The sequence below is a fragment of the Phalacrocorax carbo genome, chromosome 14 (assembly GCF_963921805.1).
Source record: "Phalacrocorax carbo chromosome 14, bPhaCar2.1, whole genome shotgun sequence".
NCBI classification, from domain to species: domain Eukaryota; kingdom Metazoa; phylum Chordata; class Aves; order Suliformes; family Phalacrocoracidae; genus Phalacrocorax; species Phalacrocorax carbo.
The window spans coordinates 12092073-12118970 of NC_087526.1; the positions used below are offsets into that span (position 1 = coordinate 12092073).

At 41.2% G+C, this 26898-nt stretch overlaps 1 protein-coding gene across 1 annotated transcript in view; it reads right to left on the reverse strand.

The window, feature by feature from the left end:
• Window positions 1-26898, reverse strand: part of TOP1 (DNA topoisomerase I) — a 68415-nt gene that overhangs the window by 31847 nt on the left and 9670 nt on the right. The window contains exon 3 of the mRNA XM_064465758.1: window positions 5973-6075. Coding sequence (XP_064321828.1) covers window positions 5973-6075 — 103 coding nt within the window. The remainder of the gene's footprint in view (window positions 1-5972; window positions 6076-26898) is intronic.

Genomic DNA, 26898 nt, shown 5'->3' on the forward strand with positions numbered 1-26898 from the left:
ACGTGAGCCCCAATGTTTCTGCTGGGATTTCAGCAATGCAATTTAAAAAAAAACCTGAAAGCACTTTTCCCCAGAGTTGAAAGGAGTCTTTTCACAGATAACAGATCAAGCTTTCAGAGAGAAGAACAAGATAGAGAGCTGGACTAATCAATAGCTGATAAAAATACCAGAAAGTAGAAAAATATTTGCACATTGAGATGAGTATCAGGCTTAGCATGCACTTTCTATAGATGTGTGAGAATTGGGTATACCACTAAATGAAAAGTAGACATTTTTACTACTAGAAGGCAGCGTCCCATTAGAGAGGTGATCAAGGTGAGCTGTGCACTCAGACAAGGAATAAAAACAAAACTACCCATGCTAGGGAAACAGTGGATTCTGAAACCTTCTCTTAAAATTGCCTTTTCCCCTACGTCAGATACCCCTGCCTCTTCCTACCCCAACACACACAATTCTTAGCAATTCAGGATCACATAATAAATCAGAGGAGGTGTGCAAGAAGTCTGAACCAAAGTTTATCTTCATTCGCAACTACCAAACGCCTGGAATCTGTGTTTTTCCTAGCAAAACCATAAAACTTAGAAGGTGCCAGTGAAGAACAGGTCTATAAATCCCTTATGTGTTCCACACTTCTGTTCATCTCAAGCTGTGATCACAAGAGATTTAGTAAATGGAGGAAATATGCAATCTGACAGAAGATTTTTCTTCCTGCGACTCAGATGCTTGTCACATTGGCAACACGGATCAGTGCTGCAAGAGCAGCCTCTTTACTCCCATTCCCTGTCGCTGCCATTTCTGCACTCTTCAGTCTACTGGCGGCCCACACTCCATGCACAAAGCCCAAGACACCTCGCAGAAAAGACACTTGTTACTGTGAACACTTCTAAACCAATCTCTAACAAGTCTTGGCTTCAAAGGACCCGTTATTTCGTTATTTTACATGGCCTACTTGCTTAAAACGCTCGTCTTCCCCTATTGCCACGTCAAATTTGTTTCATTTTATTTTTTTAACCACTGACATTTATATTTAATGGGTGTGTGTTAGAATTTCTTTTGGGAATTGGGAAGTACAGGGCTGAGAAAAGGAGCAAAAGAAAACACTTTGCTTGATAGAAATGTGGATTTATTCTTTGATACTGATTTTTCTTAAGTGGGCTTTGCATTTTCTTTCCTTGAGGGATGATGGGGAAGATCTGCGGCATACAAATGTTCTCTCCCAGTTTACTACAGCTGTAAATGAGTGGTTAAGATACAGAAGTGTCATCTTGTGAGTGGGAGGGGAAGAAAGCAAGAAGCAAAATTAAGTAGTCCTACATACCACTCCACACACTTCTGCCATATGAAATCAAAATTATCTATTTAGGTATTTCTGAGACTTATCTTGGCACTTTAGAGCCTTCAAAGTCTGTATACAGGAAACATTCTCCTGCATTGGAATTGTTCTGCCTTCTTGATGCAGGTTTTATTTTAAAAGCCTTTCTAAAGTACAGGGCAGGAAATGAAATTGTCAAACTATTACAGACAGACATAAAAACGATCTGCTTCAAACACAACCAGACAATGCTCTTAACATTGTACAATGTCCGATGCACTACGGTACTTCTCAGAATGTGATTAGGGGACTCTTCACACACTCTGTATAAAGAGGCACAAACCCAAGTTTCACCAACAACAATGGCTTGGATTTCTGCTCAAGCACCCTTCAACCTCTTTGAGAATTATCAAAGATCCAGCACATCTTTTGCAGTAACGTGGCAGCTTTTCTGAAACACATACTGGATTTTCTGAAGATTTACATGCAGTTCTATTAATCTAAGATAAACTTTTTTAAAGGATTCATTTTTGATTTTAGCAACAGGTGACAGGCTGTTATCAAGTGCTTTAAAAATTCCCCATACAGGTAAAAGCCATTGGAAAATCCCATATTCTTGTTACCTTGGAAATTTTTTGTTTAATTTCTAATGGAGTAATGTATATTTTCCACTTGTTTTTCTTTGTCAAAGAAGAAACTTCAGTACAAACAGGCTGGGTTTTTTTTTCCTTCAAAAATCCTCAGTGGGGCAGAGGCTCTCAGAATTCTGCTGCAGTCCTCAGCAACTGGGTTCAGCTGATGTTTTTGCTGCAGACGGGAGGTGCTGCATGGTCACAGCGGAGGGACAGCAACATGGTGGCACTGCTGCGGGGCTGGGTTTTGGAAGGGGCACTTCATCACGTTTGTTTATAAAAACAAGACCTTTGACCCAGCAGTCTTTACAACAAGTGAAGATGGGAAGCAACCATGAAATTCCCTTGTAGCACATAGAGGTTCACCGCTTATCTCGCTGCAAAGGTCTGAAAAGAGCTGTTGAACTTAAAGAGTTTTCTTTTACAGAAAGACAAGCGTTGCAAACTTGCTGATGACCAGCTGCCGTCAGTAGTATGCCACCTAGCAGATATTATCCAAGAAAAAAAACACACTTAAGGTGCCCCTTCAAGGTGAAGTTGCCATTTGAGCAGAGAAAGTAACTGCTTTTCAAAAGAAACTCATATTATGGAGAGATCATGACAACAGATCCATCAGTATCTGATTTTGCTGCCAAAACCAATACAACTGTGTCACCGAGAAAAACTCTTCTAGCTGCACACTTGAAAAACCTGGAAATGCTATTTTCTAACCTGTCTGAAAAATCTTCCAAGCAAAGAATTTCCATGGATTTTGAACCCATTTGCTAAAAATCTAAACATGCAACACCTTTCAGTTAGCTTGCAGGCACAACTGGCTGACACCAGGGAAGATAGACATTTACCAGCTCAGTGTCAAGAAAACCCTTTGCCTAAGCAGTAGATGGGTTGAAAAAATAGTAGCCCTGTTTAGTAAGCAAAGCTGATGAAGCACTTCTTCCATTTGCATATATACATCTGCATGAGGAATCTTTTTCAGCACTGATGGCCATGACAACCAAGTATCATAATAAACTGGACGTAGAACCAGCCCTTCAGATGCCATCAAAGGCCTAGGCCATGATTTCCAAAACTAATGAGTGTAGGCAGAGTCCTCGCTCCCCTTCTCCCAGTAACAATTTTGCTTTGTGTCTTGTTATATCATAGCTAAGAGCACTTTTGAAAGAGGGCGATTCTGCAGTATTTCCTCACAAAGCAATTTCCTCCCCTCCCACTGTTGGCAAAATTAAAAGCTACTAAAAATGACAAAGTGATCAAATGCCCCCTTCCCCTCCCTAGTGTAACCCATCTGGTTAGCAGTATAATAGTGATGGACAGTCACACAGGCCGTCTTAAAATTCAGACTTTTCTGTTCATCTTGGCTCTGTCCAGGAAAGCGTTTTGGTACAGTGACTGTAGTAATGGAGCCTGAACTGAAACTTGGCTTGCTTCAGTCCTCCCCCGTCCTGTCCATAACTCACCAGGTCTGGCCTCTGCTATCCTGGGATTCACACCTTTCTTGTGAACACCTGGCAGTTACCTGGCCACAAGCACGTGCTCCATTCAGGTCCTTCCAGCAGCTCCCCTCTAAGCAACTCCCTGCTCACCACAGATCTTCCTTCATCCCCATGTTGTGAGCTGCTGCGCTATCGCCTCCACCAGACAACAGTTACCTAAAACCTAATCCTGACAGACACAGCTCACATTTATGGAATTACACGGACGTCAGCTGAATCAAAGGATTTGGGGAAGAAATGCTTAAATTTCAGTTATGAGGTCAGTTATTTCTAAAAAGTTTGTCTTAGAAGTCAGCTGGCTTTAGACAGCAAGCAGCCGTGTATCCTGTGCGTGACTGAGCAGGAACGGGGCAGCGAAGATTTTAGAGGACTCCTAAAGGAACTATACAACCAGAGCACCACACTGTACATTATGTTACCCGAGTACCACCTTCAAGACCAGATCTCACGATTCAGCACTATAATACACTCATTTTTAAGGTGGCAGTTCTGACAGGGAGAAAACACACTATAGAAAACTTTTGCAAGCTGTGCACTCAGCCTAGGGAAGTGAAGTCCCACCTTGTGTAGGGGCCGGAGGGGCAAAGCAATATTTAATAATCTCTCCCCAAAACACACCTTAAACAAAGCCCCTCCGCAGGCATGCACTCAGTCACACCATCCACACAGGTATACCCTGTAACAGGACTCAGAGGCAGTATACTGTGCTCACAGGACAAATGAACACTTAATAGATAAATGAAAAGTGACAAAGCACAGTTGCCTAGAAGAACATGATGCCTTTCTCACAGGGATTTCAACACTGTAGGAAGGAATGAATTACTACAAGATAAAGCATGATTACATATCATCTCATGAGCTACACCTCACAAAACACATCAGCCGTTCTTATCTCCTTCCCACTGTTTTGGTATTTATTGTTTACACAATCAGTAGCATGCAGCTTCAAGTTATAAGCCATAATTAGTCCTTCCAGTTAAAAATATGCTGACCATTTCCAGCCTCTATGCAAATAAGGTCAAATCATTAATAAATTTAAAGATAGTGCTTACATTACTCCTTACAAAAGGATATACTTTGCTAAGATTGCAGAACACTTTTTCAAGTGAAGCAAAGAACATCTGGAAATGTGAGACAGTCAATTTTGGGATGCATGTTTGAAAAACGAGAAGAATGAAAATCAGACACCAAGGCAATATAGATATGTGAGCAACGAGTGCAAACAATGTGACCAAAGTATTTCATCTTTGCTGTGGAAGCCAGTAAATGCTGCAAGTTATTTGGCCTAGACTCCCCGCCCCCCCGTCCCCCAACAACCATTTACTTTTAAAAAAAAAAAAAAGCATGTTATGGAACAGCAAGGTTGTGTAACTTCTCAAAAGGTCACAGAAAACTCAAATAAAGTGCGACCCCAATAAAACAAACCCTCTGCTCAGCATAGACTCTCTCCTTCTTTCCACACTTCTTTTGAATAGAAACAACTGTTAGCACAAGCTTTTTTTTAATCGTTTTTAGATTGTGTTATCACAGTAGCACAGCAATTAGTTAATAACACTTGCTTGGCCATAGCATAAACACTATCTGCCATTCAGCAAGTGTCACAACACAAACTTACCCTCCAGGGACTGTTTTTCGCAAGTTTCATTGTCAGTGTAGGCTCTGTGGCACTTGCATGTCAGGAGTTACACATAGGAAAGCTTTTCTGCGTACCATCCTGTGTGTGACATACCTGCCCTGTGCTCCACCATACCAAAACACCACAGACAGACCTGCACGTCTTTGTTCTTGCAGTTCACAGCCTAGGCTAGGGTATCAGTTGGGCCATGGAATTCACCACCACAAGAGCTACAGGTCATCACGGAGTAAATAAGTGTTTATATTCAGTGTGGATGACATGGCAGGTGACTGGCATGAAACACTGTCCCCACAGAGGGGCACTGTAGTGTATCAATCACATCAGACAAACCAGCATGCAGTCCTTTCAAATTCATCATCTAACCCAGCAGAAATTCACAACACTGCCTCACAGAGTTGAGATATTCAGCCTTTGTGGTAGCAGGCCAAGGACATCATGATCATTCTGGGGGACCACCTTTCCAGACACTTCTAATTATTAGGAGGCTGAATAGTCACATCAGATTCATCTATGCTAAAACAGTGGGATTTATACCAACACTCAGAGAGACCTCCACATTTCTGACAAACAATTGGAACCACACACAGAAAAGGTTATGAACAAAATTGATCAATCTTCGTGAAGGTGGAGTTAAACTAGTTTTCAATGCCTTTAATAACACTAAGCTACAACAATCTTTTAGACATTAGTATTGTAGCCATTATCTTGCAAATGTGAGCCTTCAGCTACCCATATGGCAATGCATGCAATGACAGAAGCCAGGCTTAAAGCACCTACACTCATACAAACCACAACCAAAGTGGAGCAATTCCGTCCTCGTATATTATCAGAATAATTCTTGTAAGACTGCATTTCCAACAGTGTTTTTGCCTATGAGGACTTGATCGGCTTTTCCTCACCTATTACTGTGCTTGGACTTTTCCCGGTCTTTTTCCTTGTCCTTCTTGTGCTCTTTGTGCCGGTGTTCTCGGTCTTTGTGTTTATCTTTGTGTTTGTGAGAATCTGCAAGCAGAGAGGCAAAAAAAATTAAGAAATCAAGTTGGGAGAAGACTCCATGCCTCCCTCATGAACCTCTGCATTTTCCCCCTCCCCATACCAGCAGTTTCTGTGATTCAAAATTTGTAACAAAAATCTTAGTTTTAGAGGTCTTAAATGGATTCATTGTTCTTGCAGCACAAGTCAATTCATCTTGGCAACAGCTGCATTTATATGGTCTTTAGTTCAATGACCTTTAAATGCTTTACAGACCCTGAAGAAATGCAACCCTCCTTATTAAATAGGTAAGTATGGCTATAGCAAGTTCAATCTTATTGGGGAGATGAGAAACCTAGCTTCCTATGCCTGTATTTCATGTCAAATAGATTATAAGGATACAAGAACAGAGCATAAAGCTGAAATGTTAGGCCTGCTGAATCCTAGAATTCAGACTGCTACTTCCACAAGTATCTAGTCTAGACAAAGCAGTCCCCTGCCCAAATTAAAATCATCTTACTCTTATCCCCAACAGTGCACGGCATGACAGGCACACAGCAAGGGAAAGGGGGAGTAATGAGGGAAGAGGAAAAGAAAGGGTGAAAAGACAACTAGGAATTCTCTCTTCATGCTTCTCTTCTGCAGGAGAAGCTTACCTCCCTCTGATAATAGCCCCACCAAGAAAATTCAACGTGACAGCTGTAATGAGTTTGTGCTGGTGGTAACCCACCTACACAGGTTAGGACTGGTCCAAATTAAGTGACAGGTCAGAAATGGGATATGGCACTCAAGTAAACCTACATGAACACGGTAATTTTATTGGTATCAACTTCTACTCTGAGTGACATTTCCCATCTTCAGTGACAACTGTACTGTACAATGAAGTCCTTTAAAGCACCCAGAAAATAGATCTAGCACAGAGAGAGCAACATAGCTGAATTGTAAATAAACTAATTTACAAGCATCTTTAGGTCCTTCTTTATATAGGAGGACCTCTTTATGAAAAAGGAGCTGAGGCTAAAATAGGCACCTCAAACCCACCTCAAATGGCACCATCATTTACAGTCAAGGTCACTAATGTTGAGAAGGATGTGTGCATGCCCAAAGACACCACTCCCCTCCAGTTTTGCTTTGCCTTTTTCTTTTTTTTTTTTTTTAAAAAAAGCGTGCTTCTCAAAGCAACTAAAAATAAGCAAGCTCCTTAGGACACCTAAAACGCTGTGCTGACTTTGGCCACTGTTTTCAGGTCACAGCTCCAGAATTTCCACCAGAGACCCTGATGAAATGTATTAATGCTTAATTGTAAAGATGTTACCATGCCTCTAAGAAGGCCACTATCCCTGCACTAAGAATAGGAAACTGCAACACAAGGGTTTTGTGACTTTCGCAGTCACATGGGAAATGCATTGCAGAGCCAGGAAAAAGCCTCATTCTCCTGACTCCAAGCCTTTCACCACAAATTCATTCTTCTCCTTAACTGACACCAGCTCTTATAACATAAAAACATTCAACTGGTTTTAGTGGAAACATACCCAGAGTCACATTTCCACAGAATATGATTCTAATCTATTGCTTGCTGTAACTTCAGGTATTGTTTTCAGACACCTGCAGTAAGACAATGTATAACAACAGATGAATGCTGACATTCAAGCCTCCAACTTGCCTTCTGCATCTTGCCTCGATCTTCCTGAACCTGGCGACACTTCCTAGTGCTTTGGTGTATACAGTATAGACATTTAAAACACCAAGATTTAGTTTTCTGTATTTTGATATACAGGCACGTGGCAGGTTATGTGGAACATTTGGTGTTACAGCATAAAACACCTAAGAGTTTTCAAGTACCTAAACAGCAAAATCTACTTCACAGCAGGGAGAGCTTTGCAGGCATCTCTGGCAAACTGTGTGGGGACTGGACACCTACACTCTCTGAACTGCCAAGAAGCAGTTTCTCAGTACCCTTCTTCCCACCAGGACAACACACATTTCACTGGCAAAAATGTTTTCGCAGTACATTTCACACTTAAGATTCTTCAGTTCAGCCAGTAGCTGGAAGCTCAGGCTGTTTGCAAACTGCCTGGGTTTTATTCCACAGAGAGTTTACTCACTGATTTCTAAAGCACTGGCTGAAGTGAACAGCCATCTATTTATACTTGATGAATAGGTAAATTGCTAGAAAAACCATCATGATGCTATACATAGAACTGGACACACTCATAACATACTCGCTTTTTAAGGAAGCACATGCCAACACAGAGTCAATTTTTTTCTAGCAACCCATCGATGGAAAACATGTGCAACTGAGCTCAATGCTATTCTCTTTAGAGCTTAGAACCACAAGATTGTTTTTCACAAAAAAAAGTGGAAAACGGAACTGTCTTTTACCTTCAACACCAGATTCCCTTCCAGCTGACTCGTGCTTTCCAGCTGAATATATTATTTGCTCTTGAAAAGTAGTTCCAGGGCTATACCCTGGAAACACTGGAGTCAGACATCTATTTCCTCAATCCTCTGCGCTGCTTACAATGATTTGGTATTTTCAGACAAAGCCTGGTACAGCAGCAAAAGTACCTGGCCAGATAAACTGGCTCTGCTTGCTAGTATTTGCCACCGCTCAGCCTTCCTTTGCTGTCTACCAAAGGATTTCTAGCAGGAAGGTCTTTCATAGAGGTATTCCGGCTAAAAGGCAGGCCAAAGTGGCTGGGAACGGGAGGTTGCGCACATGGTCTTGAAAGCAGGAGGGAAAAACTGGCAGGAGAGTTTTCACCTAAGTACAGTCAAGACTGGACGGGTACTTGGCCTCTCACACTGGACAACACTTTAAATTCAGTACTTCCTTGGGGTTAAGTGTACTACCTCCCAGACATGTCTCCTAAGAATTAAATTATTCCGGAATATTTGCCTAGTATTCAGACTCAGTGGTGTTGCTTTCCGACACAATGCCATGAGGTAGGTTAAGAACGAAGACTTCAAAAGAGTTCATTAAATAGTCTTGAGCTGACATATGTCTGTCTTCAGAAGGCATTAAATCTCTGGGTATCTTTTTTTTTTTTTAGGGTGGAGCTGGATGAAGTTCAGGAGAGTGGGTCATTAAAAAGGTCATAATTCTTTTTTTGGCATATCACACAAAAGTGATTTGTTCCAGACCCTCTTTATCTAGGAGCCCAAGTTGATGGTTATTTGGTGGCTGACATGAAACAAGTTTTGCCATTTCATTCCAGTTTACAGAAACCAACACAGCGTCACCTCCAACTGAATGACACAGGCAACAAATGACTAAAGTGGGAACAAAACTTTAAGACACAGTGGGCCACCTCACGGCAAACCTCATCGACACAGAAGCAATCAATGGAAGTGTTCTTGTCTCTAATATATCTTGATATATTTCGCATACTGATTCCTAGAAGAATCTTCCAGCCTCCAGTAACTCTCACCCAGCTTGCATCTGATCAGCAGTTGACTAGGTCCAGCCTCACATGAGCTACAGAATGAGGTCAGACATTATCACACATTCAGATTTGTTTCCTGCCTTTTATATCTTCCATTAAGTATGTCTGCTCTCTCTAACACTAAACACGGAGATAAATGCTAGTCCTTCTCCAAGAGCATTAGCAAAATCCACTCTCTACTGTGAGCAAAGTTCAAACCCCCAAAAGCTTGTGTGATATTTAAAGGATTTCAGAAATCGAAAAGTCTCTCTCTAGCATCAAGGTTACGGTGAGGACAGGGGTTATGCTCACTGGGCAAGGATCCATTACCCCTAAGGCTCTCCCTTCAGTATCCTCTAACCCAAACAGAGCTTTTGGCATCTCTTCTGTCCTACAAAGCTCAGTGTCTCTGGCACTGGGTCTCTGTCTGTTAATGCTGAGCCTGGTATGTCTCCAAAAGATTACCGCAGTCCCTGCACTATTCCTGCCATTCCCCCCGTACCTCCAACAATCACAAGCAGCTCTGCATTTTTGTATGTTGATTCATCTCTCAACTCTGTTTAATTACAAGGACGCCTGATTTAAGGATGGGAAATTCTAAACACTTTTGGTCTGTGGCTCTGTTTTGTTCCTCCCTGCCTTCACTCCACTGCTAAGTCTCTGGGGAAAGGCTGAGTCATAACCCTATTTGCAATACTTGTATATACGTATTACTGGAAGAGTGCAGTTTTACTCTTTATCCAGGAACAGAGCTGTAAAAGGTTAGGCATCTCTAACTACAGCACGACAAGAACAGAGATGAAGTAAAAGAAAGCCTTCCTCCAGCAGGCAGTTGCCACCTGGAGAGGCAGAGTGCCAACAGACGGCAAGCGCGAGCAGTCACCCTTCACAACGAGAACGACCCCTGTGTTAATAGATTAATAACAGACAAAATAGACAAAACTATTTTGTGGGACTACACTGTTTTAATTTGAAACAAATTAAGTTGCTTTTAAAATGCTCCTGAACGCCCTTCTCTGCACCCCACCCCTCCCCATAAAGATTACTTACATATCACAATCAAGGGAAGTAGGCCTACTTCCTACACTAATATTTCAGTTTGACAGCAACTCTTCTAATAAAACCCTGAAATCACAGAGAGTCGTGTAAGTCCCTGTATGCCCAATCAGTACAGCTGTCAGTATTATTTGGGAGACTATCGCTCGCACATGATACAGGATGCTATAGATGTCATTTTATCCCACTCCCACTTTTATCCCACTTCCATTTTATCCCATCTTCATAATTTTGCATTAGAGAATCTCTCTTTTTTAAAAAAAAAAACAAAACCAAAACCAAAAACAAACAACCAGAACAAAGAAAAAGATGTGAGCAACAATCTGGTCCTTCTCATTTCTCCTAAATTGAGATAGCTGACAAATTAACACCTGGTAACCCCAATTTCTGGTCAACAGTAGCTTTTCCAAGTAAATCTATTAGCTTTCCATATTTGCTGTCTTTCAATTCACCTTCTTGTAAGTTTTTGTGAGCACAATTTGAATACTTCATTAACCTGCTTACAGAAAGGTTTCTGCCAGCAGTCTTTGCTCTTTTGAAACATTTTACTAAGTTCTGGGGATAAAGACTTTTTGTATTTTCCTTCTGGTTCCAGCAACACCCCGATTGCTTTCACTCTCATTAGACAGTCTAGAAATACCTCAACTAGTATGTATGCAGCTATTTGATCAGTTCCAAGCCTCACCTCAATGCTTCTCTACACTGATGTCCACAAAGGCAATTTAAGCTTACTCGATTCTTGGGACTGAAATCTGTGTCCAAATCTGAAGACACAGCATGAAAAAAATCAATCACGTTACCAACTAAGAAGAACATTTTTAACTTCTAGTTACTCCTGTAACACTTCTGCTTCAGATGAGCAGCTGAAATTTCTGCCCCAATTGAAGTCCAGTGCCTCAATATTAGTTATTTGTTACAAGAGAAGCATACAAGCTCTCAAGACTTTTTCAGGACCATTGGTCTGTACGAGTATGGTGCTCCCTCTATTATGGGTACATTCAGCCACCCCGAACATGAAGCATGAGTGAGAAGCCGTTTACTATCAGCACGGGAACAGGTATGACTAAACTAGCAGCGTCTTTTCAGCCTCTCCTCTGGGAAGGAGGAGAAAGTCTTAAAGACTTCTGCAGTTCCACTGCTAAATTACGCAGCTGAAAGGGAGGTAATCCAGTAACATGGGATTAGATTCAAAAGCTGGTCAAATTCAAAAACTTCTCATGAGCCTTCCTGTGACTTGAGAAATGGTTAGGCCCTTCTCAGCTCAAGCACCACCTCTACGTTAGACCATTTATTCCACAACTGCAGCCTTTTTGCTATTTAGGCTGGGGTTTTTTTGTCACCTGTTGTGGTGCAAAAGCAAAAAGACTCTGTATGATCTAACTGAAACAATTAACTGACTTTTCTCCTCCCCCACAGGCTCTCCTCAAAAGTAGTCAGCTTAAAATTGCAAATTGTCAGAAAAAGACCTCTTACTTTCAAGCTACTCAAGTTTTATCATTTGTTAGCATTTATTCTGCCAAATCATATTACTTTTAGAGTTTTAATTTCTTGTATGTTGGGTATAAAAAGACAATTATCAAGGTTCAGTTGCTGAAATGATGCCAAGAAGGGCTATGAATGTTCAAACACGTGAATGTAGTTCAGAGTGTCCAAAATACTCCTCATATTCCTGGCAAATAGCACGTACTTTTGCCTCAAGCATATAATGGAAATGGTTTAGTGTTGCACTAACTTTTGCAATATATAGATCATATTGGCAAGTAGAAAGACTGTAGCATTTAGTCTTTATCCAAGATCTTTAATGTGAATCGCAATGGGGTTAGCAGATTACCTCAGTAGGCAACGGTAATCCCATGTGTAAAGGTTGCTCTGTTAGATTCTGGTCAATTTATGAACTGTTCATCTGAGAAAGCAACTACTTTGTAGAGAAGAAAAATCCCATCTGCAGACCCCATATGGCTTGGAAGAGCAAGCATATGGAGAAAGTGGCACGGTCTGAGGCATGGAGGATCACGACCCTCAGTGTTAGACAGGTTACGACTTTGGACTAGTCTTCTGACTGTACATGCTTTGATTTAATGATTTTAAAGGCATGTACAATAATGCCACTGGATCCCAACCAGTCTGGAAGAGGTTTAAACTTTTCTAAAATAATTGTATTCCAGTAGGAGGAAGTCCCAGAATGATCATGGTGTTCCAGTAATTGATTACAGTGTTTCTGGAGTTTGTTTAAATGGATTGCCTTTGCTGTAGCCCAACAAAAGGGTGAGGAAAAGCTATTGGACTGGAAAACAGAACTGCATCCAGGTATTGGAGACAAGACAACACCCTTCCCAATAAAGCAGGGCAGACTGAAAAAAAGAGGACTGGTCGCATGAAAGGTACAGAAACTGGAAAGCATCTGTGTGCAGCTAGAGGTGTCAAAAGCAGAAAACCATAGCCTGAAATTCCCACATGAAACTGGGTATGTCACTTACTGGCCCTATTTACATAACTACAGAATACACATAAAACATTTACCTCAAAAAGGTATTGCAGGTCTGTTTGCTGTGCTGCTTTATTTCTCCAATAACTGACTGCAAAACATTTGAAATCCTGAAATGAGAGTGACTGAAAAAAACATGGTCTTGGCAGAGTCCCCCATAACCATTACCTGGATTAGAGTAACTCACCAGACTCAATGTGAGAATCAACATCATCACCTGCTCTAACAGAGTTTGGGGACCAATGTTTCCTAAGCATGAAATTCAATAAAAGAAGCAGGACCTGAGTTTTCAGTAGGCATCAAGAACGGAAAGCAACTACAATGACACTGAAACAAGACTGCCAGACTTCTGCTTCCTCATTTAGAGTGCCATCCTTAATGGCACAGACATACTTTTCAAAAGCAACCCTTTACCAGTGTTGTAAGACATCTCCACAATCAACATTGCTACAGAAAGCTATTTCTAAATTTTTTAAATTCTTCTTGAAGTCAAATTCAAATGAAGTACAATTACTGTGCTATCACCAACTTACTGCAGGTCCATCGCTGGTCAGATGCACCAGTTCAGGGAGGCTGACACTTCAACACACTCACTGTTTCCCTCCATAAACCAAATAAAAACACAAGTTTTATAGTTTACTGCAAAACAACTGAATTAATTTTAACTAAGCGTAAGGAGAACACACAAAGCAGCACTTGGTTGTGAAGCTTCAGATCCTCAGTCATTCATCGTCCAATGATACAATGGAAGAAACAGGAAAAAAAGTGTGAAAGCTTCGTGAAAAGGGAGCCTGGAAAAGTACAGCAGAATAACCAAACAGTTCATACTCTCCAAGGCAGGAACTTTGTTACTAAAAGTAAGACTCCACCCAAGTGCATTCTTCCTTTTTCTAAGGGGTTCACATGAAGAAATGTATCATCACTGAATAGATTTGAGTCAATGTATTTTCCAGGCTACAGGTTCTCCAAGACAAAACTCCTCCTGGGCTGAGGCAGAACTGACCACACCACGCAGTATCCGATTCTGCCAAAGCTTGAAGACTTAGTCCTTTCGATAGGAACAGAATAAAACCAATGACCTTACAACCCCTCGATACTCCAACAGTTATTTGAGGCAAAAGTATTACAGGGACAGACAGACATTATGTCTTTTTCCTTAAAAGGACTGTGCTGGGAAACTTGGCTTCAGAACAAGGCAGACCCCTTAGTTACGGCATTCTTCATTAATCTTCTAATGTGAAGGCCCTGTATTCTGTGCTGTTGAATAGAGGGAAGCAAATAAACCTGTGCAATCACTTGGTGATAAATCTTGACAGGAGAAGATAGATTGATAGATAATTGTCTCCAGCCATTCTCTGTCCTTCAGGTTAGGTCCTATCAACTTCTTGAGAAGTTCCACTTACTCTCCAGCAAAGTTTTATTATGCAATCAAGGATCTTACATAGCTTTTTAAAAACACAAAAAGTTTGCAAAACAAGATGAACGCACCTTCTGCTCCACCGAAACCCTGGGGCAGCTTCGATCTAAGGAAGAGAGGTAAACAATGTGACAGAACTGCTAACAGTGAGACAGCACAGCGGGAACAGGACCAAGTCTGCAAGCTAAGCTGTACACTCCTTTTAAAGTTTGGGACGGATAAATCTTATCATGGATAGGTTAAGGATGCCAAAAAAAAAATAAAAAAAAAAAATCACAGACTCATCACTCCTATCTTGTGTGACTGAAGCCTCTGGGACATGAAGTTAACCTGAAGCAAATGTCATTGCTGGTGTTTCATCAATCTAAACCAACCTGCAGAAGATGGGTAGGTAAGCAAGATGTGCTACAAGAGCCTGGTCAGAAAGAGGAGGACAGATCTTCTTTAGTGCACCTTTTGAGCTGTTCTCCAAATTTTTTTCAGCCACACTGGATTAATTGCTTATTTTCTGTGCGCCTCATTATTTCACCTGCTGGGGAAGTACCTAATACTCTGTGGGCAATTAATGCTTAAGTAATTGAGAGAGCTATGAGGTATACAGGGATGCTGACCTTAAAAAACTGCTACGCTGCAAGCCACTTTGCAGCAAAACAACTAATGGCGCAGGTGGCAGCAGCAAGTTTATTGACCTGTCAGTGCCTTTTACATGGCCTCTTCTAAAAGAAGTGGCACGTTCACGTATGCCTATTCCACAGCAGATCTTAGTTGCTGTGTAACAAATGGATAAAGTCACTGCAAGTAGAATTGCAGTAGACAATATTACACAAAGGACAGAGGAAGCCTTATAAAGCATTAAAATACATGTTTGATCAGTACAGAAAAGCTAAATTAATAGCTGCTTCTTACACATGCCAAAGGGCTCCCAACCGGGAAGCAACAATGAAGTTTCAATCCATTATTTGGATTCAAAACCAAAAAAGTTCAGTGTGAAAAGAAACATGTGTTTCCAGGGATTCCCAAGATGTAAAACATTCTCCTGTAATTGTATAAATAAGAGTCAAGGCTGAAACGCATTAGTTTGTTTCCACTAACAAAGCAGAATAAAACAGAGCAGCAAGTTAAAACTTCAGGGAAACGACAAGCATCAGCGTACAGCTTAAAATGCTGCTGTGCTGCCATGGAAGAGAGGAAAGTCCAGAGCAGTCTCTTACGGAAACAAGATAACAGCAACCCCATTCTTGTCCCTAGTGATATTTATTCTTACAAGGCTACACTCTTTTATGAGTAGATGTACTCCTTTCCTTAGCCTCATCCATTCACAATTTGAGTACCTCACATACTAACGCTCTTCCCTTCCCTTACTAGGGTAGAAATAGTTTCAGCAATTTTTTCCTGTTGTTTTGTTTATTCGCGTGGGCATAGACTCAAAGTTATGCACTGCATGTACATCTTTAAAGCAGCAGCAAAACTAAAGATACACTTTTGCCTCAAGTTTCAAAAGCCATGGCCCATCACATCGCTGCAGATCAAGAGGCCAGGATGAGGCTGAGAGCAGAATCTAGCGGAAAATCCATGCAGTGAGCATTGTGGGGCTCAGGAAAGCTCCAGGACACTCTAGGGATGCAGCACGTGTAAGTTTATATGGCATATGCCCACTTTACTCCTAGCTGTTGTCATGTCCAACAACTGCCTTGCTTTCAGTAAGCACTTATTCCTGCTCCTCCCACCTCAAACTAGCTCAGAATTACCTTCCACAGCCAGTGAAGGGGTCCAAACAGATAGAAAAGTAGAAAGCTAGGCTACTGTAGCAGCCAATGACCCTTTTCAAAGCTAGCTCTCTCTGTATCTGAATACCACAACCACATCCAAAATGCAAAAGGTAAAAGCAAACAAAGGACAGTCACAACAAGCTTGAGCTTAATTTACCTGTCAGGTTTCAAAAGCCTTATGCTCTTTGCAACTAAATCCGTATTCCAGTTTGCTAATACACATATATACAGAACTGAGACGCTGGAGCACTTACGGGTATGTAAGTGAATGTTGCTGAGGGGAAACAGATGTCACCAGTCGGCTCAGGGAAAAATTTTGCGTAATAAAGTACTTATAGGTAGGTTCCCCGGGGATTTCTTTTAGATCCACTAATACCAAACAATTTTTACTAGAGCATCTAATCTCTGGCTTTTCCAAATTTGCACCCATTTCCTCCCCATTGTACGAAATCCAGTTAACATAACCGGCACAGCAGGAAGGACAGGCTCACTGAGAAAGCCTGGACAATTTGCTCACAAACCAGTCTAGCATCTGGGAGCGTAAAACTAGCTTACAACTATGAAAGAAGGTAAAATTTAAGGGCATTCAAATAGATAATGCAAATGGGACTAAACCCATTTTCAGAGTCATAAAGCAACCAACCTTTAGCAGAAATTGAAGGCATAGCATAGAGACCATCACGCAGTGCTGTCACACACAATCTTCTCTTGGTGAGAGACAAAGGGAGGGACATCCGCACCACACCAAGGGATGGGTGCACTGCACCCGCCAAAACAAACCGCCCAGGGTCACTCGCAAGTCGCTCAGGAGCAAGAACAAGAGGCACTCACACCTCTGCTTGCCTTCTGCCCTGGCGCTCCAAAGTGTTTGCTACAGTGGGGCAATTGCAACATTTACAGTCATGTTTAGACTTTGGAGCTATCAGGGACTGCAGAAGATAACCTATCCCTTACTTCAACACAATCTAACACAAAATGGTTCAGTAAATCCTTTACTTTTCCTGTTTGCAGGAATGCTTTTCCTTAACGAGTTCTTGGCTGGCAATTTGGGCTGCAGAATTTTTTGGGATAGCACATTGCTCTTCTTCAATCCCCTCTCATGAAGGATGTGCAAGCTGGGGTGGATAGAAACACTCCCTTTTGCTCAGCCATTGAGCACACTTACACCAGAGGTGCTTCGCTCTTTGGTTGCTTCATAGCTCAGAGAACCCCAGCTTATACTCAACTGTAGCATAAGAATCAAGCCTAGACCTTAAGCGAGGAGTGCAGTGACTGTGCTCCTGCCTGCATCGCTGTCAGGTAGGTGGGCTGAATCATCTTCTGGAGATTTTTGACAAAGAATTGCCCAGGGAACAGCTTTGAGAGTTACTTCAGTAGACTGGGTCAAGAGCAAAGAAAAATCTTTTGGTGCAATCTGTGACAAATTCACACTGCAGACAGAGAACTTCATGTACTGTACTCCATCCGTAGACTGAGTCAGTGCCCCTAGCAGAAGGTTTTTCCGCCTCCAACTGCTCTTTATACCATCATTAGAAAGGTGCAAACACCACAATTTGTGAAGCAAAGTCAACAGCTGCTTACTGCATGCAAACTTTCAAGACAGATGAATCAGGAGAAAATAAGGGCAAACAACTATAATTCCTAGTCCTTAGAAAAGATAATAGAAACTTCAGCTATATTTAAAAAAGAGATTGGTATTATTTTGGGGCATAAGAAGAAAAATTTCAGTTCTAAAAACTGAACTAGCCAACAGGAAAACTGCTGTGTTGTCAGGAATAATTGCACTGCAATGATGTCAACTAGAAAAATATTTTCACTTGCTAGCTGTGTAAATCACTAGCATTTTGGATTCACTAAAAAGTTCGTAAAGACTCCCTGAAATCTGACACTTCCTCAGTGCAAGAGTGACGTCTCAGCAGCAGCTCGCACAGAGCCTGTGTTCACACCACCAACACACGAGGACAGGGCTGGTATGTTTGATGATCCCGGGTTTGACCCAGAACAAGGGCTCCCCCCAAGCAAAACAATTTTTCAGAAGATGAAAAAAAAAAAAGCAGTTGCATTGAAATGCTTCTCTCACAGCAGTCAATGACTAGCCTCCTGTCAGCAGTCAGGCTCACACACAGTTTATACACAGGGGAGCGGTACAAGCTGTGCTCAGCATCCTCAGCGGAGAGGCTCTAATGGCATTTTTTCAAAGCCTTTTATTAACCATCCCTTGACAACATGATGTGGCTTTGGCCAGTGCTGGTCTCCTGCTTGCTGTAGAGAGGAAAGACTTGAAGAGGCAGCACCCTTGGGAACAACGTAAGGCATCCGCAATCCTCAGTATTAGAGTATAAATTGAGTCTGCAAGACAAAGTGGTTGGTACAATCTTGAAATCATCTCTGCCAAGCAGTACCAATGTTTTATGCGCTGGAGTCAGATATTTCTCCTACTACTTGTTTAGTGTCATGCCTCCTAGGCTGAACTGATAGGGGAAGCACGGCCAAAGTCTTATAAACAGTCTGTTTCAGAAGTCCAGGCACCTATATTACCACACTCAAGCTGGTTCCTCACTGTAGGAGGAACTCCCACGCTCATTCCAGCTGGTGTTTTTGTTTTGAGTTTTTTGTTGGTGTGGGTTTTGTTTGTTTGGTTTTGTTTTTCCTATCTACAACCATTTCTTTCAAGTATAGGGCTGCACTGGATGGATATAGCCTGATTTCACCTGTTCCCCTTGTGGTTAAGTGATCACTCACCCAGGCCAGGCTAATTCCAACAGTTGTCTGCAGGCACCTTATCACCAGAGTCAGCTTTGCCACAAGTCCCACTCTCAAGACAAGGGAGGGAATGCAATTCCCCTGCCTTAAGGGGACACGACCACAATTAGCACACAAGAAGAAACCCAATTCCAGCTAAAATACACAGGAAAGTAAACAAAAGGTAAATGTGTAATGACAGTTGAGATTTCTGTACTGTCGGAAGACTCAGGAGTAGATCTGGAAGGAAGCGATAGAAGACATCGAAAGAAGCCTCACCAGAGCAGTGTAGGTCACAGTAGCTTTAAAAGTTTTATAAGGCTATAATTGCAATAGCCAAATGACTAGTACAGCTCTCAGATACAGGGCACCAAATTCCACTGGAAGTCTTCAGTTTACATCAGTAGACACAAAATGTTGCTTTAAGTCACTGATTTTAATCTCATTATGCACCTGTAATCTGTTTATTTTGTTAAATCCAGGTCAAGTCTCACTAGCTGGCAACTGTTAAACCACACTGATACAGATACCTGAATATAAAATGTAACCTGTTACAGCCGGATAACATGCTGTCATTACTTTATTATGCATAATGAACTCCTAACTTTTTCAATTACGAGCTCCACACAATATCAATTTGGTGAGGTTTTTTGTTGGGTTTTGGTTTTTTGTTGTTGTTGTTGGGTTTTTTTGGGGGGCGGGGGGGCAGCTGTTGTTTTGTTTTTAAACTAATGGCTTGCATCTTTGGATGGAAATCAGAATTTTACTGAACGTGCAGCCAACAGTTTTAGATTCCACCTAATGCAAAACTGACAACTGCCTTGAATAAGAATTATGGAGGGGAAGAAACACATTTACTTAATTTGTTTCACATCTAAAGTCTATTTAAAAGAAAGGAAGTGTAATCCTTGGAAACTGAACCTTGGAATTGCTTCTGGTTACCTGTTCCACACTTTTAAGAGTAGTCATTACTTTACCTATGCAGAAATAACTAGATGTGAAAAGCTACCTTTCTTTTTTCAGCTTTCAAATGGCTTCCACTGTCACAGTAACTAAATGAGCTGTTTAAACTGAAGGAAACTGAAGCTGCAGGTGCAGAGAGTCCTCAAAAGTTTACCACTGCACTTCAAACCCCAAGTGCTTAACTAATGACTTCCATCGTATCAGAGGTTCTGCTTTACAACTGCTGCAACATGATCACATTATTTACTTTTCAAGTTTTCTTAACATGAAACCTAACATTATTTAAATATATTTTAAGAGGTTGGTTGGCGAGAGGGGTAGAAACGTGCTTGAAAAACTACAAGCACCAAAGCTGCAACCACAGGGACTCAAGACTTTGTTACTCCTCTTTTATATAACCCAAAGTGAGAAAAACAAATTAGATAATTTTTCCTTTGGAATACTTCTGAAAATAAGCTAAGAAATATTTCTTTCCGCTTTATTATTTGATGGCAGAAATAGGCAAAGGGGAAAAAAAGGAACATCTAAGAATATTTACAATCTGATAATTTATTCCTGAATGATTCAACTGTAAGGCTAGGAAAAACTATTTTTAAAAGTTTCTTGGCTGCCAGTTTTATATATGTTGAGACGAATTTTTAAAATGTTATTGGGATTCTTACTAGAGTCAAATCAAATTAATACATCTGTTAAAATTTATTATAAATTTTACATGAAGGACTAATACTACCTTGAAAGTTGTAGCCAGTCCAGCTGATTTAGTAGTTTGCTCCTAACGCAAACAAGCCCAGAGCAGAAGCTGTACTGTTCCCTCCCATCCTTCTCTTCCAATTATTTCAAACCTCTGCTAGACAAAAGCACTCCTGTGAGTGAAAGCACCATCCAGGTACCCAGCAGCAGAAAGCAAAGCTCACACTCTTCAGAGTAAGTTCTGCTTTACCCAGAAGAGCACAGCAGCCCCAGCGGTTTCTGAAACTGCACTCCCTGAATACATTTAAGCTGTTTGAGTTTGTATGCATTTCAGCGACACTATTTTGCAAGTTTTCAAGTGTACCAATTTATTTTTTAACTTGGATCTGTTTCAAAATTCACAATTACCTTACTTCCTGTACTCTGTTCCCTACCAGACCAGAAAAAACTCCGTTTTTCCTGTAATCACAACTGCAACCTGTGATCAGCTTTACCTGATACTATCAGATGTAAAAAGGCACCGATACTAAAACACTGGAGCCTTAAGCTTTCACTAATGCATAATTGTAGTACTAAGTAAAGCCTGCAAACAGGAAAACTATGTGATTGAGTAGCCTTAATATACCACAAGAAAGAATAAGAATAACCTATTCTGAAAATCAGCTAATGACACAAGATACTTAACTTCACATGCCATCCCCAAAACTAACAAGCTGCATGGACAGATCAAGATACCCCAGGAGAAAGAGGTATAATAAAAATTGAAACTTAAGTAACAGCCTGTAACAGTAACATTCCTCCTCCAGTGACAGCGTACTAAATACCCCAAATTTGTTGGAGACAATGTAAATTCAATCTGGTTTCCCACGGACATTTGTTTGCATCTCCAAGAGGAGAAACAGTTCAGTAGTCTCTGCTCAGGAAAGGATCTGCAACCAGAAACACAGTTCAACATAGGTTTTTTACAACAAGAGACTTTAAAGTTAGTACCAGTTGCCTTGAGATTAAAATATAGAACAGATACTTTCTGCCATTACATTTTCTGACAACAACTGGAATGTTGTCTGCTAGCACTTTACAGTAAGACAGCTATTTTGATACAGAAACTGCAAATTTTTTTAAGTGAAAGCAATAATGACAGACAAGTAAAACAAGCAGACAATTTGCCAATACCAAGCATCCCATTCTCAGAAAAATGTAACTTCGCTACAGTGAAAAGTGTGCAGTTAATGTCCAGTTCCGTCAAGAAGCGCATTAGAAGTTCCTTTATGAACTACACGCACATCTGACATACACGAGTAATTCCAGCTTGACTAAGTGCAAGGGGAAACTGTAGTGACCAACAGGGAGAAAACATCATGTGACTCTCGGTGTACAAAGACACCCGACAACCTATTTCTGCACTGATGCCTTTCTGGAGTACCCACCTCCTCAAGTAATTTGATCTGAATTTAGTTCTGTATGTAAATAAGCCCATTCAGATCACAGGATTTGGGAAATCACATACCTGTAGTTAGCAAAGCCCTAACCACACTGCCTAATAAGATGCTATTTGGATACCTGGCAGTGATGGGCAGGAGATGGTTATGATTTAAGAAATAGCTTAGGAGATTAAGAACTGAGCAACACTTGCTGACTAAATGACACCAACTTCAAAACAAGAGACCTATGAGAAACCTAGAAATTATACAGATTTTCATTCATTTTTAAGCCTTCAAGCATTTAATGGATGCTTAGAAGAAAGCCCTTTGGAATACCAGATCTTCTCTGAACTGAAAACTAGTGGAAGCAACTGATATAAATCACCATTATACTTTTGTAGTCCACATACTACAATTTTTTTTAAAAGTACTTTGTTCAGTTTTGAGGAAAAACAACTAAAGCGAGGGCTTCTTTGACTCTTCTATCAAGCTAATTGCCAAGGACTCATTCCAGAGCTCTGATGAGATTAAACTGTTGATACACACAAATAGACACTATAAAAACTCAGCAAAAAAAAAAATCAAATAGCTTTATTTATTTCAGCTCAATTAAAAAAGTAAATATTTGCAATGTGCGAGTCAGTAGACTTCTTCCCTAGGATTCCTCTATAAAAATGAAACTGAGAAGTGTTCCTTTCCTCAGCTCAATGGCCCTCCCAAAACACAAACACACTGATGTTATGCAAAGAGGACTCCTTGAACTACACGTGAACAAATTCCCTTTGAGATTTAAGGTTTCTTAGTCTGGGTTATAGTCTGAGCATGAGGCTTCTGTGCCTGGGTGGATGGGTGGGGTATTTACAAAAAGGGAGAACACACACAAGAACGTAAATTAAAAACAAACTAATTCTGCCATTAATAAGTGAGGCTCACATCTGTTTTGAACACTGTTTCATGTTCTTGTGAAATACAGCTACAGGGGATTCATTTCACAAAACAATGCTCCACAGCTTCATCCTCTATAAATGTATCTGTTTAAAAATACACACTTTAGTTTCAGTACACCAAGAGCTTGTAAACCTCCCGATCGTTCCGAAGCGTGGCCAGGGCATTAGTATCATTTCTCATTCTAACCAAGTACACTGATGAGCAATGGGCAAAGCCCAAGCACAGATCGGTTCCTAGGAGATCCAGCCCACCTTCCGAACTAGCTACCCCTGCTGTCAATTGGTCTGCGTGCAGTTTAGCTAACACGTACAGTTTCAGTTGGTGTGTAAAGAAAGCACCGGCACCTTTGAAAGAACCCCAAACCTCTCAGATTCCTGAAAGAGGCAAATACTGACCCGGATGGATACTGTAAGAGAGGCCTACTTGTGAACATAAAGACAGACAGAATATTTTAACTCAGGCTATGGTTCAACAATAAATGCACTTCTTCAGCTGCACAGCCGAGCTCCCACTTTGACAGTGATTGATAGCAAAACCATAAACTGCAGATTATGCATCACTGGACAAGAGTCTCAACAACAGGGCTACGCAGGAGGGAAGGGGCAAGCGTGTTAAGACACAGAAGGCAATGCTTGAAGAATGACAGCTTTACACCTTCAATTATAAAATAAGAAACTGATGAACTCTTCAATTCAAGTGCTTCTGCCTTTTGCCTAAGATTCAATTCGAGAATTAAATTACTGGGACAGCCACCTTATTGCTAGCTGCACTCTCCATCCACTGAAAGACTGGGGCCGATAAAACTACACTGCGCTGGGCTCTCCCAAGACCGCACGCTGACAACTAAAGAAGCCAAGCGTAGAACATCAGGTGCCAAGTTGTACTTTCCTCTTCACATCTAGATGATTAGGACAGTCTAAAACCTACAAAGCAGCTTTCTTTAGATACAAGTGATGCTGAATAAGCCTACTTGATAAAAGAAACACATTGTTTACGACAGCTACCAAACTCCAGAGAGCAGCATATTTTAAATTAGAAGAGTGTATCTACTCATAAAAACAGGTATTTCAAGGACAGCTTGCCTATGCTTCCTTAATGAAGCGCAGGTGACATACACAGCTATGATGATATGACTCAGACAAGATGCTAGCTCCTCTGAGAGGCTTCCTTATTTTGGAGTAGGGAGAACATAGAAGGATATAAGACAGCAGAAGTGAAAAAGGCTCTTGAAAAATGCAAGTTATCCACATTCACGTCCAAGGGTATCCTGGACAGCTGGAGAGATGTTCCAATCTGCTGGAGCAAGACAAAGTAACCCAAACCCCTACACAGCTCCAGTATGACAACCTGCAAACATCAGAATTAACAGCACTGATAACCTGACTGATTCGTGCCAACAGTTATTTACTAAAAAGATGGATCAAGATGACACCTACAACAGGATTGCACAACACTGCAAAAGTTATTCAAGGTCACTGTTGTTAGGAGTTCATCTCCTGCATCATATTTGTAGTCACAGGAACCTACTGCCTCTGGATCTGGCAATTTACACTTGTAAGCTGGAACACAACTGGCACCTCGCTTTGTCTGCAAGAAAGTGCTTTTTGCTCTTTGCCCCTGAGGTGCACCATCACCAAACTGAAGGAAGCTAATCTTCAGTTAAAAACCAATGCTAAAACTTAAGTGTCATGGGGAAACACCAGTAAGGAAAGCTTACTCCGATCCACGCATAAAGGGGTTTCCTGTGCACAAGCAGCATTACAACAGGTACAGCACATTTTAACAGATTCAGTGACGTTCTTGGTCCTCAGAAGAAGAGCAGGCAGCTTTTTATTCCCCATCTGGTGGTCATTAACTCTAGAGTAAAAACCTCAGAGGACGTCACTAGCACTACTCCATCCCTCCATTTTGTACATGCTGCTTATGTTGCAATGAATCATACCCTCACACGGATCTCCAAAGAGCTCCTGCTTCCAGTTTCCCAAAAGGCTAGATTAAAATGAAGAGTGCTCGTCTAACTTGTAAGTGTACCTTCTTAGGCAAGTTAAAACTGGTACCTGCCCATCCCAGCTGTTTTATGTCTCCAATAATTGATCTTACTCACACACTTGCTAGCATTCACAGACTGACAGAAGACATAATATGCTCTCCCTATTGCTCAAGGCACAGTTATGAGACACTTGTATCAAGGGGGCACGGATGGTGCAAGACCTGTAAAGTACTCAATACTGGAACCCCACACACAGACCAAAAAACCATCGATCTCCCTACTATAAATCCAGTGATTTCACTAATTGCAAAACTCAAAGAACCTTTTAGTATTTGTGAAATAATTTAGTACCACAGCAAAAAGATGTAGGTTTTAGCTCCTGAGACGAGTTCTGTATTTAAGAAAAAAATTACAACATATGCTAAAGCTGCAGAAGCTGCCTTTTTTTTTTTTTTGTACTGCCCTTTGCTAATCACCTCAGTCCTCAGCTGGAGAGAGAATGAAAAATTGAAAACAAAAGGCCAAATTGGAATTTAATCTTAGTCCTAGCCAGACAGCTTTATACCTATTTCTGTGCTGGAAGACATGACTCCCACTCTATTCTTGCTTCCCCACCTCTGAGAAGAGCATACTACTTCTACTGTGTTGCCTACTTAAACAGTATGGCCTTAGGACAGGATAACAACATATAGCACGACAGACCTTAATCCCAGGCATAGCGTCCACACGTAACAGAACGTCTCTCCCCAGTGCTTCCTGCCTTCAGCTTCAAAAGAGTCTTTCTTCATATTCAACCCTTCATCTTCACATAGCCTGACCAGAGCACCAAGCAATACAGACTACGCTGATAGCTGGCAAGACAGCATCACGCAAACCAGAAGCTGGAATAAGAATTGCCAACTAACTTAGCTAATCTCCCTAAGGGCAGAAAGAACTCCATTCACTTGCATCCACTGCAGAGCAGATGAAGGCAGACAGCCCTCCTACCTGGTTATCTATCAGGCACCCAAACCATCTCCTGCCACAAGCTATGTAACGGTGTCCCCTGCCACCACCTGGACTTTTCTCCTCCTAAAACTCTGCTTGCAGACCACAAAAATAGAAGCCTCTTAGTTGTGCTACCCTAACTCCAGAAGTCTCTGCACTTCAGTTAGAAGACCACTACAGATTTCTCAGCTCTATCTCCAGGTACTTAAAAATCTGCCACAGGTACTCACCATACTTCTAAGGGGGGGGAAAAAAAAAAACCACAGAAGGTGAGAGCCCACTTTTCCCCTCATCCTATTCCCTAAAAGGTCTTTTTAGGCCACCTCTCCAAAACAAGAATCTGCAACCTCAGAGGAAGATGAACAGCTGTTTTGACAAGTCTGGCCCTTGTTCAAATACTGGAATATAAGCCTTGAGCAGTAATACATTGCCATCAATAAAAAGTTCAACTAAAGTACATCGCCCTGGCCCTAAAACACAGGTCATCTATTCCGTGTGACGCGCAAACGAAAAACTACTACAGCGTCATTCAAATTGAAAACGTATATAGAAGAGAAGTGGCAAATAAAGTAAGAAAAAAGGTCCTGGATAACACTCTGCAAGTTCATATTCTCATGTGTCAGAGGCAGTGTTAGGCAATAGATCAGAGTAAGTGACAAATACCAGGAAAAATTAAAAAGCTATCTGTAATTGGGTATTCCTCCATTCCTATTATTTTCTTTACTTTTTACCATGAAGCCATGTCTCTGGTCAACATCCAAAAGAATTCTGATCAAAAAGTCTTACAATTATTCCATTTAGACACTGCCACAGGTGGTCTAGCTGCAAGCTGACAGACATTCGGATGGAAACAAGACAACTTCCAATCCCATGCAGTATACACTGAGTAGTGGAGTGAGCCCAACACTTCAGAAATTACAAAGCATTTGGTAAAACTCATTCCAGAGCAGCCAGACAAAC